This window comes from Crocodylus siamensis, chromosome 4 (genome assembly GCF_052110815.1).
Source record: "Crocodylus siamensis isolate JL-2025a chromosome 4, ASM5211081v1, whole genome shotgun sequence".
NCBI lineage: Eukaryota > Metazoa > Chordata > Crocodylia > Crocodylidae > Crocodylus > Crocodylus siamensis.
In genome coordinates this window covers 179,784,967-179,808,465 of record NC_143398.1, presented here as the reverse complement: position 1 = coordinate 179,808,465, position 23,499 = coordinate 179,784,967, and the positions used below count along the sequence as shown (strand labels likewise).

At 44.6% G+C, this 23,499-nt stretch overlaps 1 protein-coding gene across 8 annotated transcripts in view; it reads right to left on the bottom strand.

The window, feature by feature from the left end:
• MLPH (melanophilin) overlaps window positions 1-23,499 on the bottom strand; it is an 84,487-nt gene that overhangs the window by 4,312 nt on the left and 56,676 nt on the right. For 3 of the 8 annotated variants that reach the window (XM_090045015.1, XM_090045018.1, XM_090045013.1), the window contains 7 exons: window positions 23,105-23,188; window positions 20,990-21,178; window positions 12,116-12,310; window positions 6,403-6,558; window positions 6,029-6,121; window positions 4,537-4,626; window positions 2,941-2,998 (listed from right to left, as the gene is read on the bottom strand). In XM_090045015.1, coding sequence (XP_089901141.1) covers window positions 2,941-2,998; window positions 4,537-4,626; window positions 6,029-6,121; window positions 6,403-6,558; window positions 12,116-12,310; window positions 20,990-21,178; window positions 23,105-23,188 — 865 coding nt within the window. The remainder of the gene's footprint in view (window positions 1-2,940; window positions 2,999-4,536; window positions 4,627-6,028; window positions 6,122-6,402; window positions 6,559-12,115; window positions 12,311-20,989; window positions 21,179-23,104; window positions 23,189-23,499) is intronic. The other 5 variants (XM_090045017.1, XM_090045014.1, XM_090045020.1 and 2 more) reach the window with 3 other exon arrangements.

The window sequence follows — 23,499 nt, the reverse complement described above, 5'->3', positions numbered from 1 at the left end:
CTTAAAATGTCTGGTATAAAGGAAAAACTAAGGCCACTGCAACTGTGACTGCACGCTCAACATGCTGACTAAAAGGCGAGCTGTTTGGCCTGGGTCTGCCTCGTCATTAAATACTCTGGGGCCACTGTGCAATGGGTAATACTGTTAATGCTGGCAGTGGAATAGAAGGCAGCCTGTTCTTTTGCAGCTGGGATAGTTCTCAAGTGAGGCTACTTGTATGAACTGTCCAGCTACGCCAATACTGTAGCAAGGAAGTTTGGTGCCTGGGGCAAGCCTGCAGTGGCAGCCTGCCCTCACTCCACATACAGACCTGGGGGGCACACACCCGCCATGCTTGCCCAGGAATGCACACAGCAGCTGGAGCCACCTCCCCCAACTCCCACGTCCCATGTCCTCCTGGAGGAGCCGGTCACAGCTCTGTCCCATGCCCTGCCCCGGCTGGACAGTGCCCGTTGGCACCCCTTCGCTTCAGCACCCAGGGCGGTCGTCCCCTTCCCCCACCCTCCCCTTGCTATGGTACTGAGCTAAGCAGACAGGACACAAAAAAGTAATGCATATAGGCCTGGCCAGCTATCTCTACAAAACCCCTTTCCTGCCCTTAATCACATAATACATTTAAGTGATCAAGGGTTTTTCTTTTAAAATCTATGAGGAAAAAAATGTGAAACAACGTTCTGCGCAAAAAATTTAACACTATGAAAACAGGGACTTGAATCACTGGACAACATGCTGCATTTGTGATTCCTCCTCCCTGAATCAAAACATGCATGGCATTGAGTCTTAATGGCCTTACATGTGTCTGCTACCAGCTGAATTTGCAAATATCTCTTGGAAGGGGGAAAGGAGCTGTGCTTAATGCATTGGAGGAGTGGAGGGGCCATGGGAGCACAGTGTGCTCCACGCATGTCACCCACGCAGATCTGTTCTGGTCCCTGCACTGAAGGGCTATGGAGGAATCCAAGAAATAGAAAATCTTCTGCTGCAGTTAGGGCATCTTAAGAGTCTGTGGACCCATCAGAGCCTCGACACAGTCCAGGGGTGTAGCCCCTAGTCTGGAGGCAGGGGGGTCAATTGACAGCATGCACGGATTAATTATTCCAGTTCATTGTTAAAGGGACAAAAAGGGCCAAAGTGAGCCCTGATGGAAGCAGGTCCCATTGCACTGACTTCTAAAGAGACTGGGCTGCTTAAAACAAAGGCTGTGCTCGTCCCATTTTAATGGTGTAACACACACTGTGTCTGGAAGGTGGATTGTCCCAGCCCAGGGGCCTCTATCCACAAAAAGGCACATTAATTATTACTATTAATTTTCAAAGCAGCTTAAAGGAGCCACATGAAACAGCCCCGTTTAACTCCACTTATTGAACTCTCTGCACTGAATGGTACGGCGTGTTCTGGAAACTTCCTTGGCATACCCAACCCCTGCTGTGTGATCCTGACATCACTATCAAGCCTGACGTGTCAGGGTTACACTTCTCAACCACTAAATAATCTTCCATTCTCTTCGGCCTATTTCCAATTTTCCTAATCTCCATTTCCCCCGAGCGAGCTTGCATGTCATTGCCCTGTGGGAAAAATGGCAAGGAGATATGGCGAGATACAGAGTGGATGGAGGGATTAGACACACACCCTGACGTCCTTTTGACTTCACCATCACTTTATCTGCAAGCTCAGGGTGAAGAGCCCTGCTTATCTTGCTGCCTTTAAGGGGAAGAGCAGATGACTCTTCCTCAGAAACAAAGACAAGGGACCTCACTGTCAGCAGAACTCAGGAAACAGGCCTTGCCATTCGTTTTTAATTGGAGAAAGGCAACTGTAATTCATTTTCTGCATTAAATGATTACTTCTCTCTTTCCTATTCATTATTATCTCCAAGGAAAGCAGTTTTTTCTTCAGTTCCTCCTGTGGGCTTACGAATCAAGATAAGAAAGAAATAGAAAAGTAATTTCCTAATGGTTTTGGCCCAAGGCTGTTGGATGTAACACTGCCCAGGACTTCATCATTGTATGGCCACTGCTGTTAACTTCCAGGTTTTCATTTTCTTTGAAATTCTTTTAGGTGCAGTAACGTAGTTTAGGCTGCGCAGGGCTAGGTGACGGCTCCTGGACAGATCAGAATTATAATGGGCCAGAAGTGGCAAGGTAACAACTGAAAAGTGGACTTGTATCAAGAATATGAGATGAGTGGCAAATACTGAGGATGAAAAGAGGTGGGAGCATTTCAGCAATGTGCATTTCCTTAGGGCTATGAGGGAAATTAGGACCCTGCTCAGACAGTCCTGGCCTTAGACTGGTGAGACAGCAGGGTGACCATATGTCCCAGTTTAATTGAGACAGTCCCAGATTTCAGAGGTCGGTCCTAGCCGACTGTTGAGAATTATAATGAGGGTCCCAGAAACGCAGGGGAGAAGGGCACAGTCTGGCTGGGACTTGGAGTGGTGTGGAGCACCTCGCAGGTGGGTGGGCAGGCACTGCCACCTGCCCGGCACACTGCCCCGCTCCTGCTGCCTTGTAAGAGCATAGGGTGAGGGGTGGGGAGGGAGGCAGTGTCCTGGATTTCCTTATGGTCAGTCTATGAGATAGGGACCTTTCATCACAATGACATGTATGTTGGTATATGAGAGAATTAAAATCTGGTCTCAGACTCAGCTTAGCTGCTGATGGAGACTTTGTTCCCTGGCTCCCTGGCCTGGAGGCAGCACCTTTCGTTTTTGTACACAGAATCTATTAGTGACGTGAATGAAACCTGTCTCTCAGATGCTACAGAACCCTTGCTTAAAACCCTGCCACTGCCCTCACTGTATATGATCCCTTCTTGAAAATAACAGATGAGGGCAGGAGAGAGGTGATCTATGACTACAAGTATGGGACATTACCTTCTGCAAGCTATGATACTACCTTGACCACTTTCCTGGGCACAGACAGAGCACACAAGTCTTACCTGCAGTTTCAAAAGAGCTGTTAAATTTCTTCTGTAATACCTGTGGCATGGACATTACCTGTAAGAGAAAAAGAAGGACTTGTTGCCAGTTGGTGTGGCCAAACCCTTTATGCTATATAATGAGGGTGGTAGATAGACTTAAAGTTAACCTTTTTCACTGTGTTTAAGAAAAATACTAATGTCAAACCCTTCATGATACATCCACTCAGGACAAAAGAGGCCGGCTGAGCATGCACTGGCAGGAAGTCCACTTTCATTAGCTTACTGCTCCCACAATTCTAATATAAAAAACTACGTCTGTAGTGCTTTATTTGCACTCTGATTGGCTGACAGAAACAGCCAATTAGAGTGCTCCAAGCGTGAGCCATGATTCCAAAGCTGTGCCAAGGACAGGACCAAAGGACCGGTGCTGCTGACCTTGGCTCCCCCACCCCGGTCCCTGCAAGAGGCAGAACAGCAGTAGCATGGGGCATTAGGTGGTGGCACTCCATCCCAGTCCTCTGCCCCTCTCCTCCCCCCTGTCATTCTTGATGGGCAATTGGCTAGTTCATGATAAAAACAGAAAATGAAAAGAAAAAAAATGTTTAATCCTTTTAAATAGCAAAATCCCATGTGAAAGACAACTCTCTCATCCTTCTTTGGACTAACTGTAAGGCTGTAGCATTGTATCCCGGTTGGTACTGTCTGCTGGTATGGTCTTCACCTATGGTAGATGGTGTTTTTGACAGCCAGATGGATAATTAGAAAGGTGGGAACCATATAGAAGCCTGCATTCTCCAAAGGGCAGCATGCATTAGAGCAAATTCATAATGAAAATAACTTAGCACTCATATAAGTTACTAAACTCACGGCTCTAGGGATTCTGATGGCACATCCACATTTAAGGGTACATCACAAGATACAACTTCAGCACATGAAGACATACTTGTGTTAGCTTTGATTTAGCTAGCTCTGGTACTGATAGTGGTGCAGCCACCGTATCAAAAATATCGAGGCAAGGCTGTAAGTCTTCTCGGGGATCCTGGAGTTTCACACAGTACCTGAAATCTGTGATGCCACAGGTCTCCCACTATTGGTACTGCAACTAGTTAGATTAAAACTAGGCTGGGCATGTCTGCACATGCTATACACTTGCACCTCTTGACCAGAGTATGGATGTAACCTGGGATTTCCTCTATCAATAGTGTCAGCTCCTTTTCACTGACATTTCTCTGGCCCAGATTGCCAGAATCAATTTTTCCCTAATTCCACAATTGCATAAATTGATCCCTGTTTAGCAGTGCACCTACGTACATGTTTCAGTAACTGGGAATGGACTGCTGAATCAGACCTTCTCTATGTACAATGGAAGTGGCTTGCTGGTCTTTCTGCCTAGACTGCCAACAAGAGTTGCTAATTATTGATGGTAATGAACATGCGATGTAGACATGTACCCACTAGGAATTGGGTCAAATTCCTATATCCATTTCACACAGGTCTTTGAAGACTCAGAGAGCAGAGGTCACAGTCAGCAAAAGTTTAGATTATATTTAAAGAGGCAACCGAGAGGATAAAGACTTTCCATATCTTTCTAGAGCAGATTACCCAAATACTCACTTTGACATCATTTGGTGATGTTACCGATGGGGAGTTCATATTTTGATCCTCTTGACTATTTCCATGCCTGGGAGAATGAAGAGTAAACACCTAGAGACAGAAGAAATGACAAAGATTTCTATGACTTCTTCAGTGCAAAATACATAGATTCTGATGCCTGTGGGCTGACTAGAGCATCTGGGACATTTGCAGCACTGGCGCTCCATGCTGGTACAACCTCCAAGATGATTCTGAGCAAGCTGTGAGTTTATGCTGACTTAGAATCATAGGGGTGACAGGGATCTCTAGTCATCTAATCCAAGCCTCCGCACAGATGCAGTATTTACTGTTTCTAAACCATCCCAGACAGATGCCTCTCCAGCCTCTCCTTGCAAACTTCCAATGAAGGAAACTCCCGAGCTTCTTAAGCAGTTTGTCAGGGCTCAGAGTGGTGAGGCAGCTGATCTAGTAGACAGCACCTTGAAGGAGGACTCAGGAACCACAGGTTGATTTCTAGTACCCAGCTGGCTGACTTTGGGCAAGTCACTACACCTCCATCTGGCCTCCTTCCATTTGTCTTGTCTATTTAAACTACTATATGAGGTCTGTAAGGCAGGACCTATTTCTTTCTATGCATATATACAGCAACTACCGCAGGGAAGCCTTGATCTTAAGCGAGGGCTCTACGCATTATTGTAATACAAACAACAGCAAAAACCTACGTATCTTTTAAAAATATGAATTTCTACCACCCTGCATGGACTGATTCTCAGAAGGTGGCCAAGGTATCCCAATTTTAAATGGGTGGAATACTGAAATGACAGATATCGTCAGATAAATATCTTCTTTATAAGACGAAGGGGGGAAATGGAAGAGGCCGGCTGGCATTTCTCCCATACAGAAGGCAAACACAGAGGAAATAGAGAGAAAACAGTAAATCTATTCCTTAGAGATATGGAAAGGGTGGCATTCACAAAAAAGAGCAGTCCAGGACTCTGCAAATATCTGTGCTGCTTGTCCAATGTAACTGTTTGATCTACAGTGTATGGGGAAGTTTGTATCCTTGTTTGAAGGGGACCAAATCACTACAACTTCCTGTGCCTCAGCAGGGATAATGATACCAAATCACTTCTTTAAGATGCTTTGCAATTCAGGGAGGAAAAGCTCTTTACTGGAGTGAAAAATTCACCTGGCCCAAGCAACCAACTAGGTATTTTCATTTTGTGGAACTTGGCAATTAGATTTAAGAAAGGAGAAGCTTGAGTCTTATGGGCAAAGTGTTAGATGAGAGAAAAAGACTGCTTCAGAATGCTTCCCAGATAGCCCTTTCTGGTCCACAGTACTTGGGTTAAAGTCAGTGGGAGAGGTTTTTGGGTCTGGGTTACTTATAGGATCAGATAAGGTAATGATCATAAGGGTCCTCTCTGGCTTTAACATCTCTAGAGCACAGCAGAACAAGCATAGCTGCAAGCTGGGTCCTTATACCATACATCCTCTGCAACCAGAAACTCACTGGCATACTTGACTTCTTCTTTGCTTTTTCTGTTGGCTTAACAGTCATCCCAGCGGCACTCAGTGCTGCAATCCGAGTCTCTATATCCGACACCTCAGAGAGAAAAAAAAACTTATGTAATTTCCCAAGTAAGTATACAGGCATGCACATACAGGTGAGCAGGTGGGCAGCATGACAATGTAAAGGAAACACTCATTCAGGGTTTGTGTTTTTACTAAGGTCACTGGAAACCAGGAAATATTCAAAGCCAAGGCACTGAGTAGCTTGGCCTCAGTGGATCAGCTATTTTTCATGATCCCAGTAGAATGCCATTTTAAGACTGTTTGCTATCTCTGTTGAGTCAATGAGATGTGTCTTCAGGCAAGAGCTATTACCTCGCTCTCTGCATGCTGCACCTGTGCAGCTGCTGATGCCACTTTGTCCTCCAGCTCAGACAATTCAGAATCAGTGGTCCCACTGTGACGGGCACGTTCCTCTACGTCCCTCAGCATTTTCTCCAGCCCGTATGTCTTCCCAGCAGTCATGTAAACCTGAAAAAAGTCACAGTGTGACTCAACCTCACAGTCAGGCATCATCTGTTACAAGGTCTACACACTCTAACCCCTGCTAGGTAGATGCAGGCTGTTCTCTTTTGCCTAGGTAGGCAGTCCTCAGGTTACCATGGTCGCAGCCACAAATGGCCTCCGCAACTACTGGGGAGATCAGTACTATCTGATTTCAAACTTCCGTCTTGCTGAACAGTCAGCGCAGGTTGATTATTGCAGGATTTTTTTTGCCTCTAAGACATTGGGCCATTTCCTCAGCTTGCCTGCTTTTGAGAGCAAGCATTAAGTGGGAAAAGTGGCAAAAGCTTTTTGCGCTGATCTAGTGATGTCAATGCCTGAACAAGGACTTTCATATTACACATCAAGACTAAGAGGCTGGTACTCTGAGGAACAAGTGAAGCTGCCACGGCCTGCTGTAGCACACCTGGAATGAGATGGGAAGACCAATTTACGCAATCCTCCTGCGTGTGACGAGCAGTGTTAGACTGAAGGCACTTCATCTGGGGAGTGCGAAGTGTCATTAATCCGTGAGTCCCCTTCCATAGCACTCCTATGTTCTGCTAATACATTTTGGAGTACAATTTTTTAGCAAGGGGGCTTTATAGACCAGCCAAGGAAGACGGAAAGTGACTTCACAGGGAGTGATGCCAGAATTTGGAGAGAAGCCACGTGCAGAAAAACCCTGAACTCCCGAGAGGAGCACAATGTAGGCCCAAAGAACATATGAGGAACCTGAGGCAGGAAAATGCAAACAGCTGTTTATTGTTTTGTCAGCATCTATGTATGTTGTAGAATAGAATAAAAACCAACTTCTGGAATCCTTCCTCTATTTTGGTGTCTGTTTGTTTCAGCTTTCATGCATTTCCAAAGAGCTGCATCATAAACCTGGAGAGTCCACAAGTTTGTAGTGCTGGGAAAAGGTATGCTTAAACTACAGAGGAGTTTGGTCTGGGGTTAACACTAGTCCTCAGGTCCTAGAACGGTTGTGCTCCAAGATCCCACATCTTGGACTGAGCATCTAAGTTTTGGGAGCATGCCTGAGAGAACATAAGAACTGCCATTTATAGGGCCAGAGCATGGGTCCGTCTTGCCCAGTATCCTGTGTCACATAGGTCTCCTCCTCACTGCACTTCTCCCCACACCTTTTGTTATGTATCCCCTATCTGTGGCCCCACCAGGCCCTGGAACCCCCTGTCAACCTCCTTCTGGCTCTGGCCAACCTGGCCATCTACAAGACCAGGAAGGAGGCTGCAACTAGAGGGAACCTGGGAGAGTGTCACTTCTCCACTCACATCTCCCAGCAGAGTTTCATTGGTCAGCATCCACAGGCTCCCTCAATTTATTCAGGGGGCAGTGGGTGCTGGCTGGTGTGCTCGGCTCAGTGTCCCCCTCTGGATCCCTTGTTTTGAGCCTGTAACTCTTGCTCCCGTTCCTGTTTTCTTTATTTGTCCCAAGCAATCAGTTGTTGCATTCTCAGCAACCTTCCTTTTTAAGGGGGGTTTATAGATGTTTGTGGTGGTGTTAAGACCCACATTAACCAAATGCAACAAATAGGCCTGTGGCACACAGAGAGGGAAGAATGACAGGGCTGGAAACTACTTACACCAGGGGAAGTAAAGAGCAGACAGGCGCAGTGTGGTGGGACCAAAACTTAATACCTTGGGAGGCTGGTGAATGTCTGTACCAGGGCAATGTGACAAGTTTAATTGAAGATACCTGGAAATGCCCCTTTCTAGATAAAAAGTGTTTAAAAAATATCACTACCCATTTTAACCAACAGTTACTTTGAACCTAGAACCAGGGGCATTGTTAGTTCAACCCTATTCCACAGTTTCACCTGGCCTAAACTTTATGTAAATCCTTCCTTCTTCTGCACTGCATTTGAACCCCATATTTGCACACTCCATTTCTTCTGTGCTTCTACAAGATTTGAACAGACAGGATCCACAATTCTTCTCCCATGCTTCTGGTTGGCTAGAAGTTGACAAAATTTTGAGTGGGAGGAAGTAAAACACATCCTCTAGGTAAATGGATCTCAAATGCAATTTTTATGTTCAGTGGACAGGAAAGAAACAGAGAGGCAGAGAAGTCATTTGGGTATGAATCACTTTGTCATTTGTGAACTGAATTCCTTAATGACTTTCTCATTTAGAGTTCTTGCTGCCAAATGCTGTTTGCTTTTGCCTTCAGAACTCAGTGCATTAGTGAGGAGCAATTCCACTTGGAAATTATTTACACAAAGTATTATGCTCTCCTGTCTGCAGTAGAGCTGCAACAACAGCAGCAGTACCATAGGCAAGAGAGAGAGAGAAAGACAAAGAAAGCACACCTATAAATGAAGTCAGGGTGTGATGCATGGATTTGTTAGTACAGGATCACTTGGGATGCAGTTACACGAGTCTGGTGCCAGAAGAGTTTTGCAGTGGGGCAACTTTCTTCTTGCTGGATGGGGCCATGTCTGCAGCGAAGACATAACCAACATGATTGCACAAAACATGCTACTCAACCTCACGCTTCAATTGAGACTTTGGCAGCAGCTGCCTAAACTCCTACTGGGGAAGAACAGGACACCGATTGCATCCCTTTTAATTGAATATGCTATTAAACGAGCGTTTTGTCAAGAATGATAAAACAGGGCTTGATTCAAGTTGATTGGAGTTAATAGGACCATTTCTGGTGATTTCATCTGGTTTTCCATCAGGTTTCCAAAGAGCACGCTTCAAGTGAATAGTGAATTCTGAATTCATATTCATAAACCCTCACATTCTGCATCTGACTTTAAGGGTTGTTTCTACTTTCGCACTCACAAAATGTGAATCAACCACGATGTTTTATGGTGTAAGATGTTACATGAATTTGTATTCAGAAAAAAAAAAAGGAAGAGCTCCAAGGCTGAAGTTCCTATACCTGCACTAAATATTCACATAATCTTGGCACCATGAACAGTTTTTTGTTCCAACCAACCCTCACTGGTTTGTGTTCCTTGCTCACTGTGATGTCTGAAATTAGATGTCAAGAAAGGGCCTCATGAAATTCACACATACATGGGGACACTCTGAACATCTGTGGGCTCAGTAAAAAAAATCAATGCAAATCTTAATGTGGGGAGCAATAATGTTCCATGTGCATCATGGCTGGCTGAAAAATCAGAACACTGTTCTTTTGTAACTAACTACAATTATTCAGTTGTTACAATTATTTTGACTACTGATTCACTGAGAACCCTGCTACATGTTACATATATTATACAATTTACTGGTTAATTGCACAATAAATTTAGATTAGTCACATGTGCAAACTAATTATCATATGATAAAAAATGATTATTCAACTATAAAAAGAGGCAACCAGCTATAAAGTTAGTACTTGAAAAGGTGCAACAACTCTATAGCTCATTTCTATCTAGCTTTAATTTGAACATGTAGCAGGGCCCTGAGAATCACAAATTGCTGACGGACACCTGAAAAATCCCAGCCCAAACACTTTGCAAGCACCAATTCATTCTCATGACATTCCAGTGATACAGGCATGAGAGAAGAGTCTTAGCCAAAGCCACACAGAGCTACCAGGACAGGACCTCAAGAGTGCTTCCCAGTACTATCTTCTAGCCACCACCTTACTCCTATTGGTCCTTGACAGTTTTATTGAGCCATGCTCTGCATGGTTTTAAAAAGCAAAACCAGTAATTAAAATTCACTTCTCCATCACCTGGATCCCCTGTCCTCAGGGAGGGAGGGCTAACTTCAACATCTTCATCAGTGACTTGGATGAAGGGTTAAAAAGCACCCTGTTCAAATTCACTGATGACACTAAGATGTGGGGGGACGTGGGCATGCTAGAAGGGAGGAGTAGGCTACAATTGGACCTAGACAGGTTACAGGGGTGGGCGGATGAGAATAGGATGGGATTCAACACCGACAAGAGCAAGGTGATGCACCAGGGGAGGAACAACCGGCACCATACCTACAGGCTGGGGAACTCCCCTCTTGTCAGTACAGAGGCAGAAAAGGATCTTGAAGTCATCACTGACTCTAAGATGAACATGGGCTGGCAGTGTGGGGATGCAGTCAGGAAGGCCAACCGCACCTTGTCATGCATCCACAGATGCATCTCAAGCAGGTCCAAGGAGGTGATCCTCCCCCTCTATGCGACACTGGTCAGGCCGCAGCTGGAGTACTGCGTCCAGTTCTGGGCGCCACACTTCAAGAGGGATGTGGACAGCATGGACAGGGTCCAGAAGAGGGCCACTCGGATGATCGGGGGCAGCAGGTAAGGCCTTATGAGAAGAGGCTACGGGACCTGAACCTGTTCAGTCTCCAAAAGAGAAGGCTGAGGGGGGATCTCGTGGCCTGTTACAAACTAGTCAGGGGGGATCAGCAGGCACTGGGGGAGTCACTGTTCCCCTGAGCACTGCCAGGAGTGACCAGGAATAACAGTCACAAGCTGGCAGAGGGCAGGTTTAGGTTAGATATCAGGAGGCGCTACTTCACGGTCAGGGCGGCTAGGATCTGGAACCAACTTCCAGGAGAAGTGGTGCAGGCTCCTACCCTGGGGGTCTTTAAGAGGAGGTTAGATGAACACCTTGCCAGGGTCGTTTGACCCCAGTACTCTTTCCTGCCATCGCAGGGGGTCGGACTAGATGATCTACTCAGGTCCCTTCCAACCCTAGAAACAATTAAACTTGTGACTGATACAGAGGGTCCCGCTTTCCCTGAGATGTGACTTTTGATTAAAAACCAGAAGGACTGTGGAATTTCTGAGAAACTTTAGCCCTTTGTAGCTGCAGGTGTCTGCCAAATTATCTTGGACAACTGATTAGATGCAGTTTGCTAGAAGATATATTTCTAAATACAGAACTTTGTTAAAGGCAGTCCCCAAGCACTCAGGCATAGCGCTGCCCCTGAACATTTACAGAGGTCAAAAGAAGCGACTCAGAGATTTGGAAGGGCCATTCCCAGTGCAGGAGTCCCATTGCAGTAATCGCTGACATACTTATTACAAAAAGCTGCATGTAAGATACTACCTTGTAGTTAAAATATACATTTCCAAGAACTGCATGCACTCACCTATTCATGGGATCATACCACACTTCCCACTCCTTACCTCCTACATATGATCAATGTACTAGTCATTCCACTCCCGGTTATAAAACAAACCCAACCTTTTCCTCCTCCACTAGCCCATCACATTCAGAGAACTTTGCAGTGAGTACCGGGATGAAGTCAGCAGAACTTTGTAGTGACGACTCGACCTCTGAACTGAAATCAGGCAACACTCCTTTTTATTTAGAGCCCTTTCCTCACCTCCAACTTGTGAGCTCCCTCCCATTTTTCACTGTGTGGCTGGGGCAGGCTGGGAGCAATTTCCCATTCCAGCCCTGCATTTCCTAATTCTCAAACCCATGGTTTAAAGTCTCCCTTTCAACACTGACATTCACAGCAATGAGCTTTATAGTTCCCCGATATTTTTTATTCCCACACAAGAAGCTCCTGCCCTCCTTATTAATGGTCTGGTAACTCCAGCAAGCACTTCAGAGCCTTACATTTTCTTCAAGTTTTCGATAGGCTTCAGCTGCCTCTTTCCCATCTTTCAGACCGGAAGGCTGCCCTCCGAGGAAGGGGGAAGCAACATCACACTGGTCATCTCCACTCAGCGATTCGTGCACAGCTTTCTCTGTGGCATTTATGGCTCTCAACACCTTGGCTGTGATGTCGCATAAAACCTTAGCTGATGACCTCTGTGGATGCCACATACAGCCAGAGAACAAGTTATTTTTATACATGCATGAAAAACAGCAGAAATGGGGGAGAGGGACAGCAGGCCATAAGAAGCTGAGAAAAACTTAAGGGGCTTTAATTAAAGGGTTCTCATTGTTCCTGGAGAGCTCTCAGCCTGCGATAGAAGCACTGCTAAAGTAGTCCTTTGATCTTAGATGATACTTGTTGAATATGGCTGTGACAAAGACACCATCTCAAAATGCAACTGAAGAGCTCCTATTAGCCTGTACATAACTACAGTCTACAGGAGAGGGCTGTTTAGGTCCTCACAAGACCCCATGGCTGGGGCCACTCAAATCAGCATACAAGGACTTTTAAACAAGTTATTACTGTAACTTGGGTGGTATAGAAAAAGGAGTTTGATGGCTCCTAGACATGGATTCTGGATATCTGCATTCAGTTTGTGGTGGTGTCATGGAAACCTTAATTTCTAGGGACTCACTCTTGCTATGTGCTTGTGCCCAAGCAAAAGGAGACTTCAGATCTCAGCTGCTGAGCATTACAAGTGTTCTAAGTGTTATTATATGTTGAATTTTATTGCATGAACTCTTTTTTTTTTTTGTCTTCTTCCCTTTTATTAGGTCATTGTATCATACTTCCTTACTGTTCCCTCGCATCTAATTTCTGCTTGGTTACATGGATACCACAAGGCAGAATTTGGCTCAAGGAAGTAAGAGGAGGTAAAGTGGCAATGAGAAGAGTGAAGTTCGGGGAACTGAAAGTGAAAATTTCTATGCCCAGTGGGATATGTATGTGGTCATAAATTTGTTAGCAAAAAAACTGGGAATTTCCAAACTTTTTTTTCTGGTTGAGTTTCACAGAGCTGCGGTTATGAAAAATGATTAACAGAATTGACATTTCTTTCCTTTCATCCTCTCCTTACACAAGGGATGCAGTTTTAACACTTAAGACAACACACAGAGTAACTGTAAGATGTTTTAAACCTATGGTAAAAGCAAGACGAAGCATACACGGAATCCCATATGTTACAGGTATAGAGAAGGCTGCCTGTATGAAAATGTTCTTAGAATTCACTCAATAGAAAAAAACCTGATGAGTACCCCCGTTCCAAACAATGCAATGCACATTCTTAAAGGATGAACTGTTGTGCATCTTGTACAAAATAAAGTACAGAACATCTCTGAACTTTGAAGGCTAGAAACTTCTCAGTTGACTCCTGTATTTAAAACCCTAATAAGAGCTGAACGCCTGCATGCAGGGATGAAGTCAGGAAGGCCAAAGCACAACTGAAGTTGCAGCTAGTGAGGGATCTGAAGGGTAACAAGAAGGGTTTCTACAGGTATGTCAGTAGCAAGAGGAGGATCAGGGAAAATTTGGGTCCCTTACTGAATGGGGAAGGCAACCGTGTGACAGAGGATGCAGAAAAGGTTGAAGTGCTCAATGCCTTTTTTGCCTCAGTCTTCACAGAAAAGGTCAACTCCCATACTACTGCACTGGGCAATACTGTTTGGGAAGGAGGTCACCAGCCCTCAGTTGTGAAAAAAACAGGTTAGGGACTATTTAGAAAAGCTGGATGTGTACAAGTCCATGGGGTCAGATGGGATGGACCTGAGGGTGCTGAGGAACTTTGCTGATGTGACTGCAGAGCCACTGGCCATCATCTTTGAAAACTCACAGCAACTGAGAGGTCTCAGATGACTGGAAAAGGGCAAACATAGTGCCCATGTTTAAGAAAGGGAAAAAGGAGGACCCAGGAAACTACAGACCAGTCAGCCTCACCTCAGTCCCTAGAAAAATCATGGAGCAGATCCTCAAGGAATCCATTCCTAAGCACTTGGAGGAGAAAAATGTGATTAGGAACATTCAGGGGCAAGTCATGCCTGACCAACCTGATTGCCTTCTATGATGAGATGACTGGCACTATGGATGTGGGGAGACCAGTGGATGTGGTATATCCTGATTTTAGCAAGGCTTTTGATAGTCTCCCACAACATTCTCCCAGGCCAGCTAAGGAGGTTTGGGCTGGATGGATGGACTGTAAGGTGGATAGAAAACAGGCTGGAGCGTTGGGCTCAGAGAGTATTATTCAATGGCTCGATGTGTAGTTGGCAGCTGGTATCAAGTAGAGTGCCCCGGGAGTTGGTCCTAGGACTGGTTTTGTTCAGTGAGCTTGACTGTTCTCAGTGGTGGCAGAAGACAGAACAAGGAGCAATGGTCTCAAGTTGTAGCAAGGGACATTTAGGTTAGATATTGCGAAGAATTTTCTCACTAGGAGGGTAGTAAAACACTGGAACAGGTTGCTCAGAGAGGTGGTGCAATCTTCACCCTTGGGGGTTTTCAAGCTTTGGCTTTGGCTGGGATGATCCTGCTTTGAAAGCAGGGGGTTGGACTAGATAACCTCCTGGGGTCCCTTCCAACCCTAATTCTCTATGATTCTACCTCTAAACTCTTTCCCTCACTAAAGAGAACAATTAGAGGGGCAGTGCCCCCCTCCCAACATGGAGTGCTTATGGTAGAACAGTGCCTAGATGGCTGGTCCTAAATATTTCCCAGTGTGCTGAAGGAAGCAGTCTTAGTGAGTGGTGTGCTCATCTCCAAGTTGATATGAAACTCAGGATTGGGCTACAGAGCTCAGGGCAAATGTCACTCTGGGGAGAGGGAGCAGAACTTGCCAGCTGTGACTGAGAGGAAGCATAAATCACCTAGCCACCTATAAGTTTATCAGGGGTGACCACCAGGATCTGGGGGAACGTTTGTTCACCAGAGCGCCCCAAGGGATGACTAGGTCAAACGGTCACAAACTCCTGCAAGACCGTTTCAGGCTGGACATAAGGAAGAATTTCTTTACCGTCCGAGCCCCCAAGGTCTGGAACAGCCTGCCATCGGAGGTGGTTCAAGCACCTACACTGAACACCTTCAAGAGTAGATTGGATGCTTATCTTGCTGGGATCCTATGACCCCAGCTGACTTCCTGCCCTTTGGGCAGGGGGCTGGACTCGATGATCTCTCAAGGTCCCTTCCAGCCCTGATGTCTATGAAATCTATGAAAATCAGAAGTCCCAACCATCCTCGGTTCTATACCACTTTTTTTTTTTTTTTAAACAAGAATGGAAATACGTTGTCTTCTGAGACACGTGGTTACAACCCACTCCCACATCAGTCACTCTGTAGACCCAGCTGACATTACATTCCCTGTTCTCCAAAGTATAGCATTACATAACTACTATATTTCACCCTAGTGGTGGAGACATATGTTGTACTTGTTCTTTAGGATGAGAGGTATCCCTGGCAACTGGAATGACCTTGCCCGTCATTTCTGTATTGCCATTAAGGTGGTTGCAAAATATTCGCCCGATCTGTTTTCTCTATATCAGGTGTGTTTCCCCATGAGAAAGACAGACACTATTCAGAGACCCCATGCAGGTGGTAGAAAGTGAATACACAAAATGGACTAAATCTCCCCTATCTACAGAACATCTCAGCAGTCACCAAAAGTAGGTGGAGCTAACCATGGTCCATAACTGATCAGTGTATCTACTAACTTACATTCCCATGAACCTCTAATGGATTTTAAAGTCCTCCTCACTAGGGAGAAACTCCTAATGACAAAGACTCAGACCCACCTTTAGAAGCTCAGTGCTTTACTGCTTCTTGCAGCTTGAATAAAGGAAGAAGCTTTTCATAGTCCCATGAAATTGGGCAAGTGTACCACTGCTGTGGTCCTTTTTGCTGCCATCCTACAAGTAACATGTTAGTGTGCTAAACATTGCACCAGGCTATCTGCTTATTTTGTCTCTATTTTCCATTCAAGACATCTACTTCTCAACAGGTGTCCCAGGAAAGCAGGTGGCAGGTATGTCTGGGATGGGGTCCTGTGGCTGTACTCCTTCCTCTAGTCCTGCCAGCCAACTGTGTTCTCTGATGTTGCACACCTCTGACTCATTAGACTACAGCTGTTCTTGGTAGGTAGCACTGATAAGTTGCAGAAAAATATTCTTTCTTGCCTTTTTCCATATGTTACACTGGCTGTATCTCAGGATGCTGCTGCTCTTACTAAATAGCCAGGTGTAATGCTGCACTGAGTCGGCACTTAAAGTCTAATTGCAACATATTGCTTTACACTACAATGGGTCTGATCATGGATATACATATTGTTGAGGTTCTATGTAGATAGAAAAAGGCATTTTCTTTCAGTACTGCCAAAACCTTGGACGAAAGAGTGGTACAATAAAGTTTGTACAGTGCCTCCTTGTGCTGTGCTTGGGTTAGCCCTTTAGTTTGATAAGCACTAAGCACATTTAAAAATAGTAATAAGAACTCATCATCCTACTCTCTACTGATAATTCCCTAGATACCGAGGTGATTGGGGTGATAAAAAAAAATCACAGGCAGAGACAGACAATTGTGTTTATAAGGTCACACACTGGACAGGCACATTTCCTGGTATGTCATTCAACAAAGATGTAGTTAATTTAGCCCATATGATATTTTTATTATTTTATGGTGTACCTATGATTCAGAGAGATCTGTATCTTCCTGGTTATTTTTCAGAGAAATAGAAGCCTATCTTTATTGCAGTGATTCCCTCAGATAACAGTCTTCCTGACTACAAATGGCTTTGAATTAAAACCCCAGAACCCCTGGAAATCCAAACCTAGTTCTGAATGACAATTTTAAAACAGCCTCTGTCTTTGTCATGGGTCAAACCAAAATTCTGATCCAGATGGATTTGAGCATGCAGGGCCAGCCCACAATTTTTTGGGCCCCCTGTAAGATATAGTTTGGGGCCCCCAATCCACTGAAAAATCAAAATTGCGGTTTCGCTTTCCTTTCCCCCCCAGTAATAGAACACTAAACGTAAAAGAAGATAACCATCATTTTGCATTTTCCATTCAAAGCATGGGGGTGGGGGTGCCCTGGATAACTGCCCTGGTAACGCAGCAGGGATTGCTGTATAAACTTACTGAACTAAAATAGTTGGAGCTGGGTTATGTGCACGTGGACTGCGTGAGGTGGGGGCAGCATGTGCTGGGGACACCTGGGTTCCCTCCCCAGGGCCGGGGCGGGAGTGGAGCTGGGAACTTCTCCCCTGCTCAGCTGGGAAGGGGCTGCCAGCACTGAGCCCTTTAAACATGGCACAGGTAGTGGGGGGTGAGCGGGGCATGGCCCCTTGGCTGTGGGGCCCCCTGCGGCCACAGGTTCCCCAGGATAGGACAGGCCGGCTCTGTGGACATGCCTCAAATACAGGTTCAAGTGCTGCACTTTAGGTTCAGATTTCTTTTAAAGGGAAATGAAATTTTCCAACAAAAATGCATTTTTACAAATATTTATAATAAATGTTAGAAGAATAGGAAAGACTGTAAAGAGTGATATCAAGGGCGAGGCAGTCAACTTGTGGCATGTGTGCCATAAGTGGCATGGGCAGCCTCTGTGACGTGGCAGATCAGAGAAGGGACAAGCAAAACAGTGGCAAGGTGGGCAGGCAACAGAAAGCAGAGCAGATTGGGCAAAGGAAGGGGGGGCCAGTGGTATTTGCCAGGATGCAGGGCTAATTTGTGGCACTGCTTGCCATAAAGGTTGGGCCTTACTACTCCATGTCCTACGTCAGCTTGCATCAGTTACTGCTTAAGCACATAAACACTGTCAAGTTTGTCTGCAAAGTCACAGAATTAGTTTCTAACTCAGTTCTGCAAGATATAGCAGGATACTTCTAAGTAGTTTAATGCCAAATTCTACTTCATGGTCCAGATTATCTTTTGCTCCAGTCACTTTGTGTCACTAGAATCTGCCTTTCCCTAGCCTGTGAGGAATTCCTTTGCAAAGATGAACCCTCAGTTAGCTATACCAGCTGCTTTCCCCCTGTGGCATAGGAGTGTACTGGGGCTCAGATGCACCTCTGTCTGCCCATTTATGACTGCTGATTGGTCTGATAAGACCATAGCCATTTGGCATATGTTAGGGTTGATCCTAAGTAGCTCTAATTCAAATTTATGGGCCAAGTCCCACGCCAATACACCAAAATGAGGGAGGTACAACTTTATCTCCGTCTTTTTCCCATTTCTCCTGCACCAATCTGTTTCGGCACAGACTGGGTATGGGCCTCTATTAAGGAGCTTTTTGGGGTTTGTGCAATATTGCTGGGGGATTGTATACAGCACAGAAGGTAGCTTTACCAAAGTGATGCCTGGAGTGGTGCTATCCCTAGATTTTAACTTCAGCTCTGCACCTACCTCCCAATACACAGAAACCCAACCAATGCACATGGTCCCTTCACACACAGCAACTGGCCAGCACATTTTGAGTCATCTGTATAAAGGAAGCCGAGTTTCTTTTTTTTTTTTTCAGGATTCAGAAGAACAAAATAGAATAAAAAAGGTCTCATGGAAAAATAAAAGCTTCTGCAGTCTCTCAGGGGAAAGTAGCTTTGCATAAGGAGAGAAGTGCAACATGGTTCAAGGACTCATTGCTTTGATATGGAAGCTGTTCTTTAGAAGTGACATGTCAGAGCACACAACAACAGCAACAAAAGGAAGAGAAGGATAAAGGAGCCATTAGAAACCCAAAGGAATGCTGACCTTTCTGCCTTGTGCTTCTTGAGGTGTTCCATTAAGGGAAGAGCAGCTACAGCAAAGCCTGCACAACACAAGAGGCACAAGATCTCTCTTCCTTTAATTAGTATTTGAATTGCTTCCCACCCTTCATGATTTGGCATCAGCTCCTTGTCACCAAAGCTGTCAACACAGACCTATTGATTCGCAGATATCAGGGATGAGGTCATCACTTCAACAAGGGCCTGGGAGGAGGGGGTCCAGTGTATGAATAGTACAGAATGCCTTTGTTTGCCTACGCTCTTCAGCTTCAGAAGAGTAGCTATGAAAATGGTTCTGTGCCAGAAGGCCACACTTGGAGATCTCCATCTATCTCAAGTGGGTAGAATTTAGTGGATGTCTCTGCAGTGCCTCAGCTCCAATGCTGAACGGAGCAGCTGTGGTAGACGACTAGCAAGACTGTTACAGAAAAAAAACATATCCTAGGTCTCTTCTAGCAAAGTGAGTTTTGCATATGGTCCATATTTCAGCACTTAACAACAACTACTGAGTGCTTGATGGAAAATGATGGTCTAAAGATTTGTCAATTACAAGGTCCTTGTTCCAGAGATGTATAAGGTCAGCAGAGATCTGACCCTATAACATGTGCTGGACACTACAAGCCAGTAATTGGAGTAGTTTGTTTGGGTTTCCCATACAGCCTCTGCAGCAGAAAAGAATAAGACAGGGCAGGCAATTATTTTGGGCAGAGGGCTGCTTACTGAGTTTCAACAAGCCATCAAGGGCTGCATTACAGGGAGCCCAGAGCAGATTAATATTAATTTTCCGAATTTTTTAGGGGCCCCACAGGCCAGATAGAATGGCTTGGTGGGCCACATCCAGCTGTCAGGCCACATATTGCCCACCCCTGGGATAAGAGGACCTTGCCTCAACATCAGGTCCCTACCTATCTTTGGAACTGGTGGTACCTCTGTCATAAGGGGAGGGCCTGGATTTATCCTTGAAAACCCTGTTAATACCCTAATTTAGAGGGTGTGATCCAATATCTGGAACTCCATAGTTTTCACTACTAGCAATGGACACATCAATGAAGCCAAACTAGATGGTCATTCATCCTCCAACCATTCACTTAGAGTGTGAATTAGCACAGGCCCCTCTGCCCCTCATCTGGCTTAATGCTCTGCACTTAGAGCACCCCACAGATATTATCTGTTTAGGCCTCTTATCCTGCCTTTTATCACATCCTTTCTGGTGTTCAGCCCATGCTGGCAAGCCTATGCAGAGTAGGCACAGACACAGGTGGCATTACGTTACACAGGGAAAGCCATCAGGGTTTCCAGGAATCAGAGGAGATCTGCAGAGATCTCCAAAGAGTTGTGATGGGAGAAGAAATAATGCCATGTCAGGTCAGTTCTTCCTCTCTCTCCCAACCACCACTCATCACAAGGTAGCCAGGTCTATCAGTTAACAACTAGTCCATATTGCTTTGCCTATAAAAGCAGATGGGAGATGTGGCCCATCACACTCCATCTCCAGAACAAGGGAAGACTTAACCTAATTGTTGACACTTCATCAAAGCATTTACTAGTCTGAGTAACCCAAGGGAAACATTTACTCTTTGCCTCTACCGAGTAGAGAATGTGCACCCTCCACAGCAAGCAATATAGTTTGGACCTGGAGGGAATGCAAGGAGATTTCTAGCTACAGTTATGAGGATGCTTTGTGTGCAATGCAAGCTCCTGAAGGATCCATGTACTGGTTAATGAAACACTTAAGTCAAGGATTCCCCATTTGGGAGTTAGGAACAATGTATTTGGGACTCCCTTGCATTTCTTTTACCAAACGGAAGAGGGAAGAGCTGGGTCTCAGAATGGAAAGAGTTAAGTGCCAATTTACTGATACTTTTATCTGTCACTGTCCTGGCTGGCTCTTCTGTCCCCCCACTGCCTATTCACATTGATCAGGCAATGATTTTGTCCTGTCAAGCTGAGGTGTAGCAAAAAGTCAACAGCTTGATTTACAATGGCGCAGTTATGGAGATGTTAAGAGCAGAAGGGGCAGGAATATAAATTAAATGGGAACAAAGAGAACGACACTGCACTGAGTTTAAGATGGTAGGAGGCATGCTACCTGCTGAGCCTCACGGGGCAAGTCATCACTGGAAGAACTCATTTCTGGTTTCGCTGCTTCCTCCTTCTTCCTCTCCTCTTCCTCCGAAGAAACACCTTTGTCACTGATGTTGCTGGCCAACTCCTCTAGCTTCTTTTTCAATTCCTCTTCTTCCGCATCAGGATCATTAGGGGGCTCCTGGCCTGGAGACTGGAAGGATGAGAACAAGTAATTCTCAGTCTGTTGGAGTTCATGCAATTTACATGCTGCTGGGATTTTTAGTTTACTATGACAGGTATTTATTTCAAAATTATTAAAAAGATAAGGAAAAAAAAGGATTCTGTTACTGAACAAGCAAATCACTTCGTATATCTTAATACATTTTCGTAGAAAATTGGGATATCTATTAAACTCAATTTTTCAAACAAAAAAAGTTGTAGGGTTGTAGTGTTGTTATAGACACGATGGTTTAAGGGGGAGGGATGATATCTGATCTGAAGAAGGGTGCTTTGTGCTCAAAAGCTTGCCAGCCTTCTCTTAAATATATAGCTGATCCAATAAAAGATATCACAAAAAACCCATGCCTCTCACAAGTGTTATTTTCCATAAAAATGTATGATTTTTCATCACAAAAGAAGTATTCTGGCTGAAAATACTATTATGATTTGCCAGTGCTGTCAGAGAAGGTGGTCACTGGATACAGAATGAACATGATGCACTGCCTCCTCTCTCTGAGGCGAGATCATAGTTAGTTGTGGGAGCTTGGCAGATTGGACAACACAAAAGGAGAGAATGAGATATGCAAGCTACCATGACACAGGTCTGCTAATAAGCAATTTTATGAAGAGATAGGTCTCATTTAAAACTTTGATCCAAATACCCCCAGACTTTGGTGATGCTTGGAGCCAGTGCCAAAATTTTGAGCTTGACCTCATCCATAATCTTATCGAGGGGGAAAATTACCGGCAGTTCAAGCCACGCCTACAAGATTTTTGGTAATTTTCCATTCTACTGAGCTACCAGAGGCTACATCAGTTTCCTGTAACATGGTCCTATATTAAAGAAACAGTGAGTAGAAGTGCATAAATATCCAGCAGTTAGAAACTCAAACTGATGCCAAGTGAACCGCATAATACCATAAGACTCAATGGCACAAAAGAACTTCAGTTAAATTTACCTTTTTCCTTGACAGCATGACAAAGGCCATAAAACAGTGGCAGCCCATGAAAAAAGAGAAATGCCCTTCTAAGTCAGGGCCTCTTATTCACAACATGCAGGTTATTTACAATGAATTCTGTTATGGATTCCTGTATGGTTTCTGTGGAAGTCTCATCATTCTGGAAGCATGTATACACATAGAAGGTCGCTGCTTAGATTAGAATATAATTTTGCAGAGACTGGATTGAAGAGCAGCTAATTTGTGAACTAATTAGAACACTGCTGGAACATTTAACTTCCAATTCCATTAGACTGAGTTGTTCTGATGAAGACCCACCAATGCTAAATCTTCCATGGTAGAGTGCCCTGTTCCTCATTAAGGCAGTCTAGAGAGCCCCACAACAAACCCTGCATCAGGCACTGGGACAGGTTACCCAGAGATGTTGTAGAATCTCCATCCATGGAGATTTTTAAGACCAGGCTAGACAAAGCCTTGGCTGGGATTATATAGTTGGGAATGGTCCTGCTTTGAGCAGGGGATGGGCTAGATGATCCCCTAAGGTCCCTTCAACCCAATTTTCTATAATTCTATTATTCTAATTGGCATTGGAGCAACTTGAAGATAGGACAGAATTAAGCTCTATGGAAATTGGTTTATATGTTAGATACTCTACCCATTAACATGAGAAAGAGCCTTATTTTTGTAACTGGATCCTATAAAGGCATCCTGATTCACTATGAAGCTGGTATTAGATATAATTTTCATCATTAGCCCAAGTTGTGCATTGTGTAGCGCAGAGGTTTCACAACTACTGCCTATACAATTGTAACATGCCACCTCTCTCAACAATATAATGCAAGTAAGATGTAAGAGTTTTCTTTGATTGGTAACAAGAAAAAGGAAAAAAAAAAGGAGACTGCGAAAGGAAATGGTTACTTCCTTTAAATAAAACCCCTCAACTTAGCACTATTTTTTACCTCTTCTGAGGGTACCAGGACCTTCTCTTCCAAGCGGTTCAACATGCGTTCAATTGCTGACATGCGTTTGTTGAGTTCTAATATCTATGGAAGAGGAGAAAGAAAAGAATACAGTACAGAACAGAACAGATCCCATCACCAGTGCCATCACCATGAGAAAACAGTGGAGACTGATCAAATCCACAGAATAAAGAACACAGTGCAGAACAGATCCTACCACAACCACTGGGTAAACATGAAGTACTTCACATAAGTAATAGCTTGCTATTAAGAGAACAGGCCATAGGCTGGAGTTTCTAAAGTGTCATGCAACTCAGAAGTACAAGTCCCATTTAAAGTCAATGGGTTAGGAGGAAAGAATAATGGTGAACTTATAAAGTCCTGGGCTTGGATGA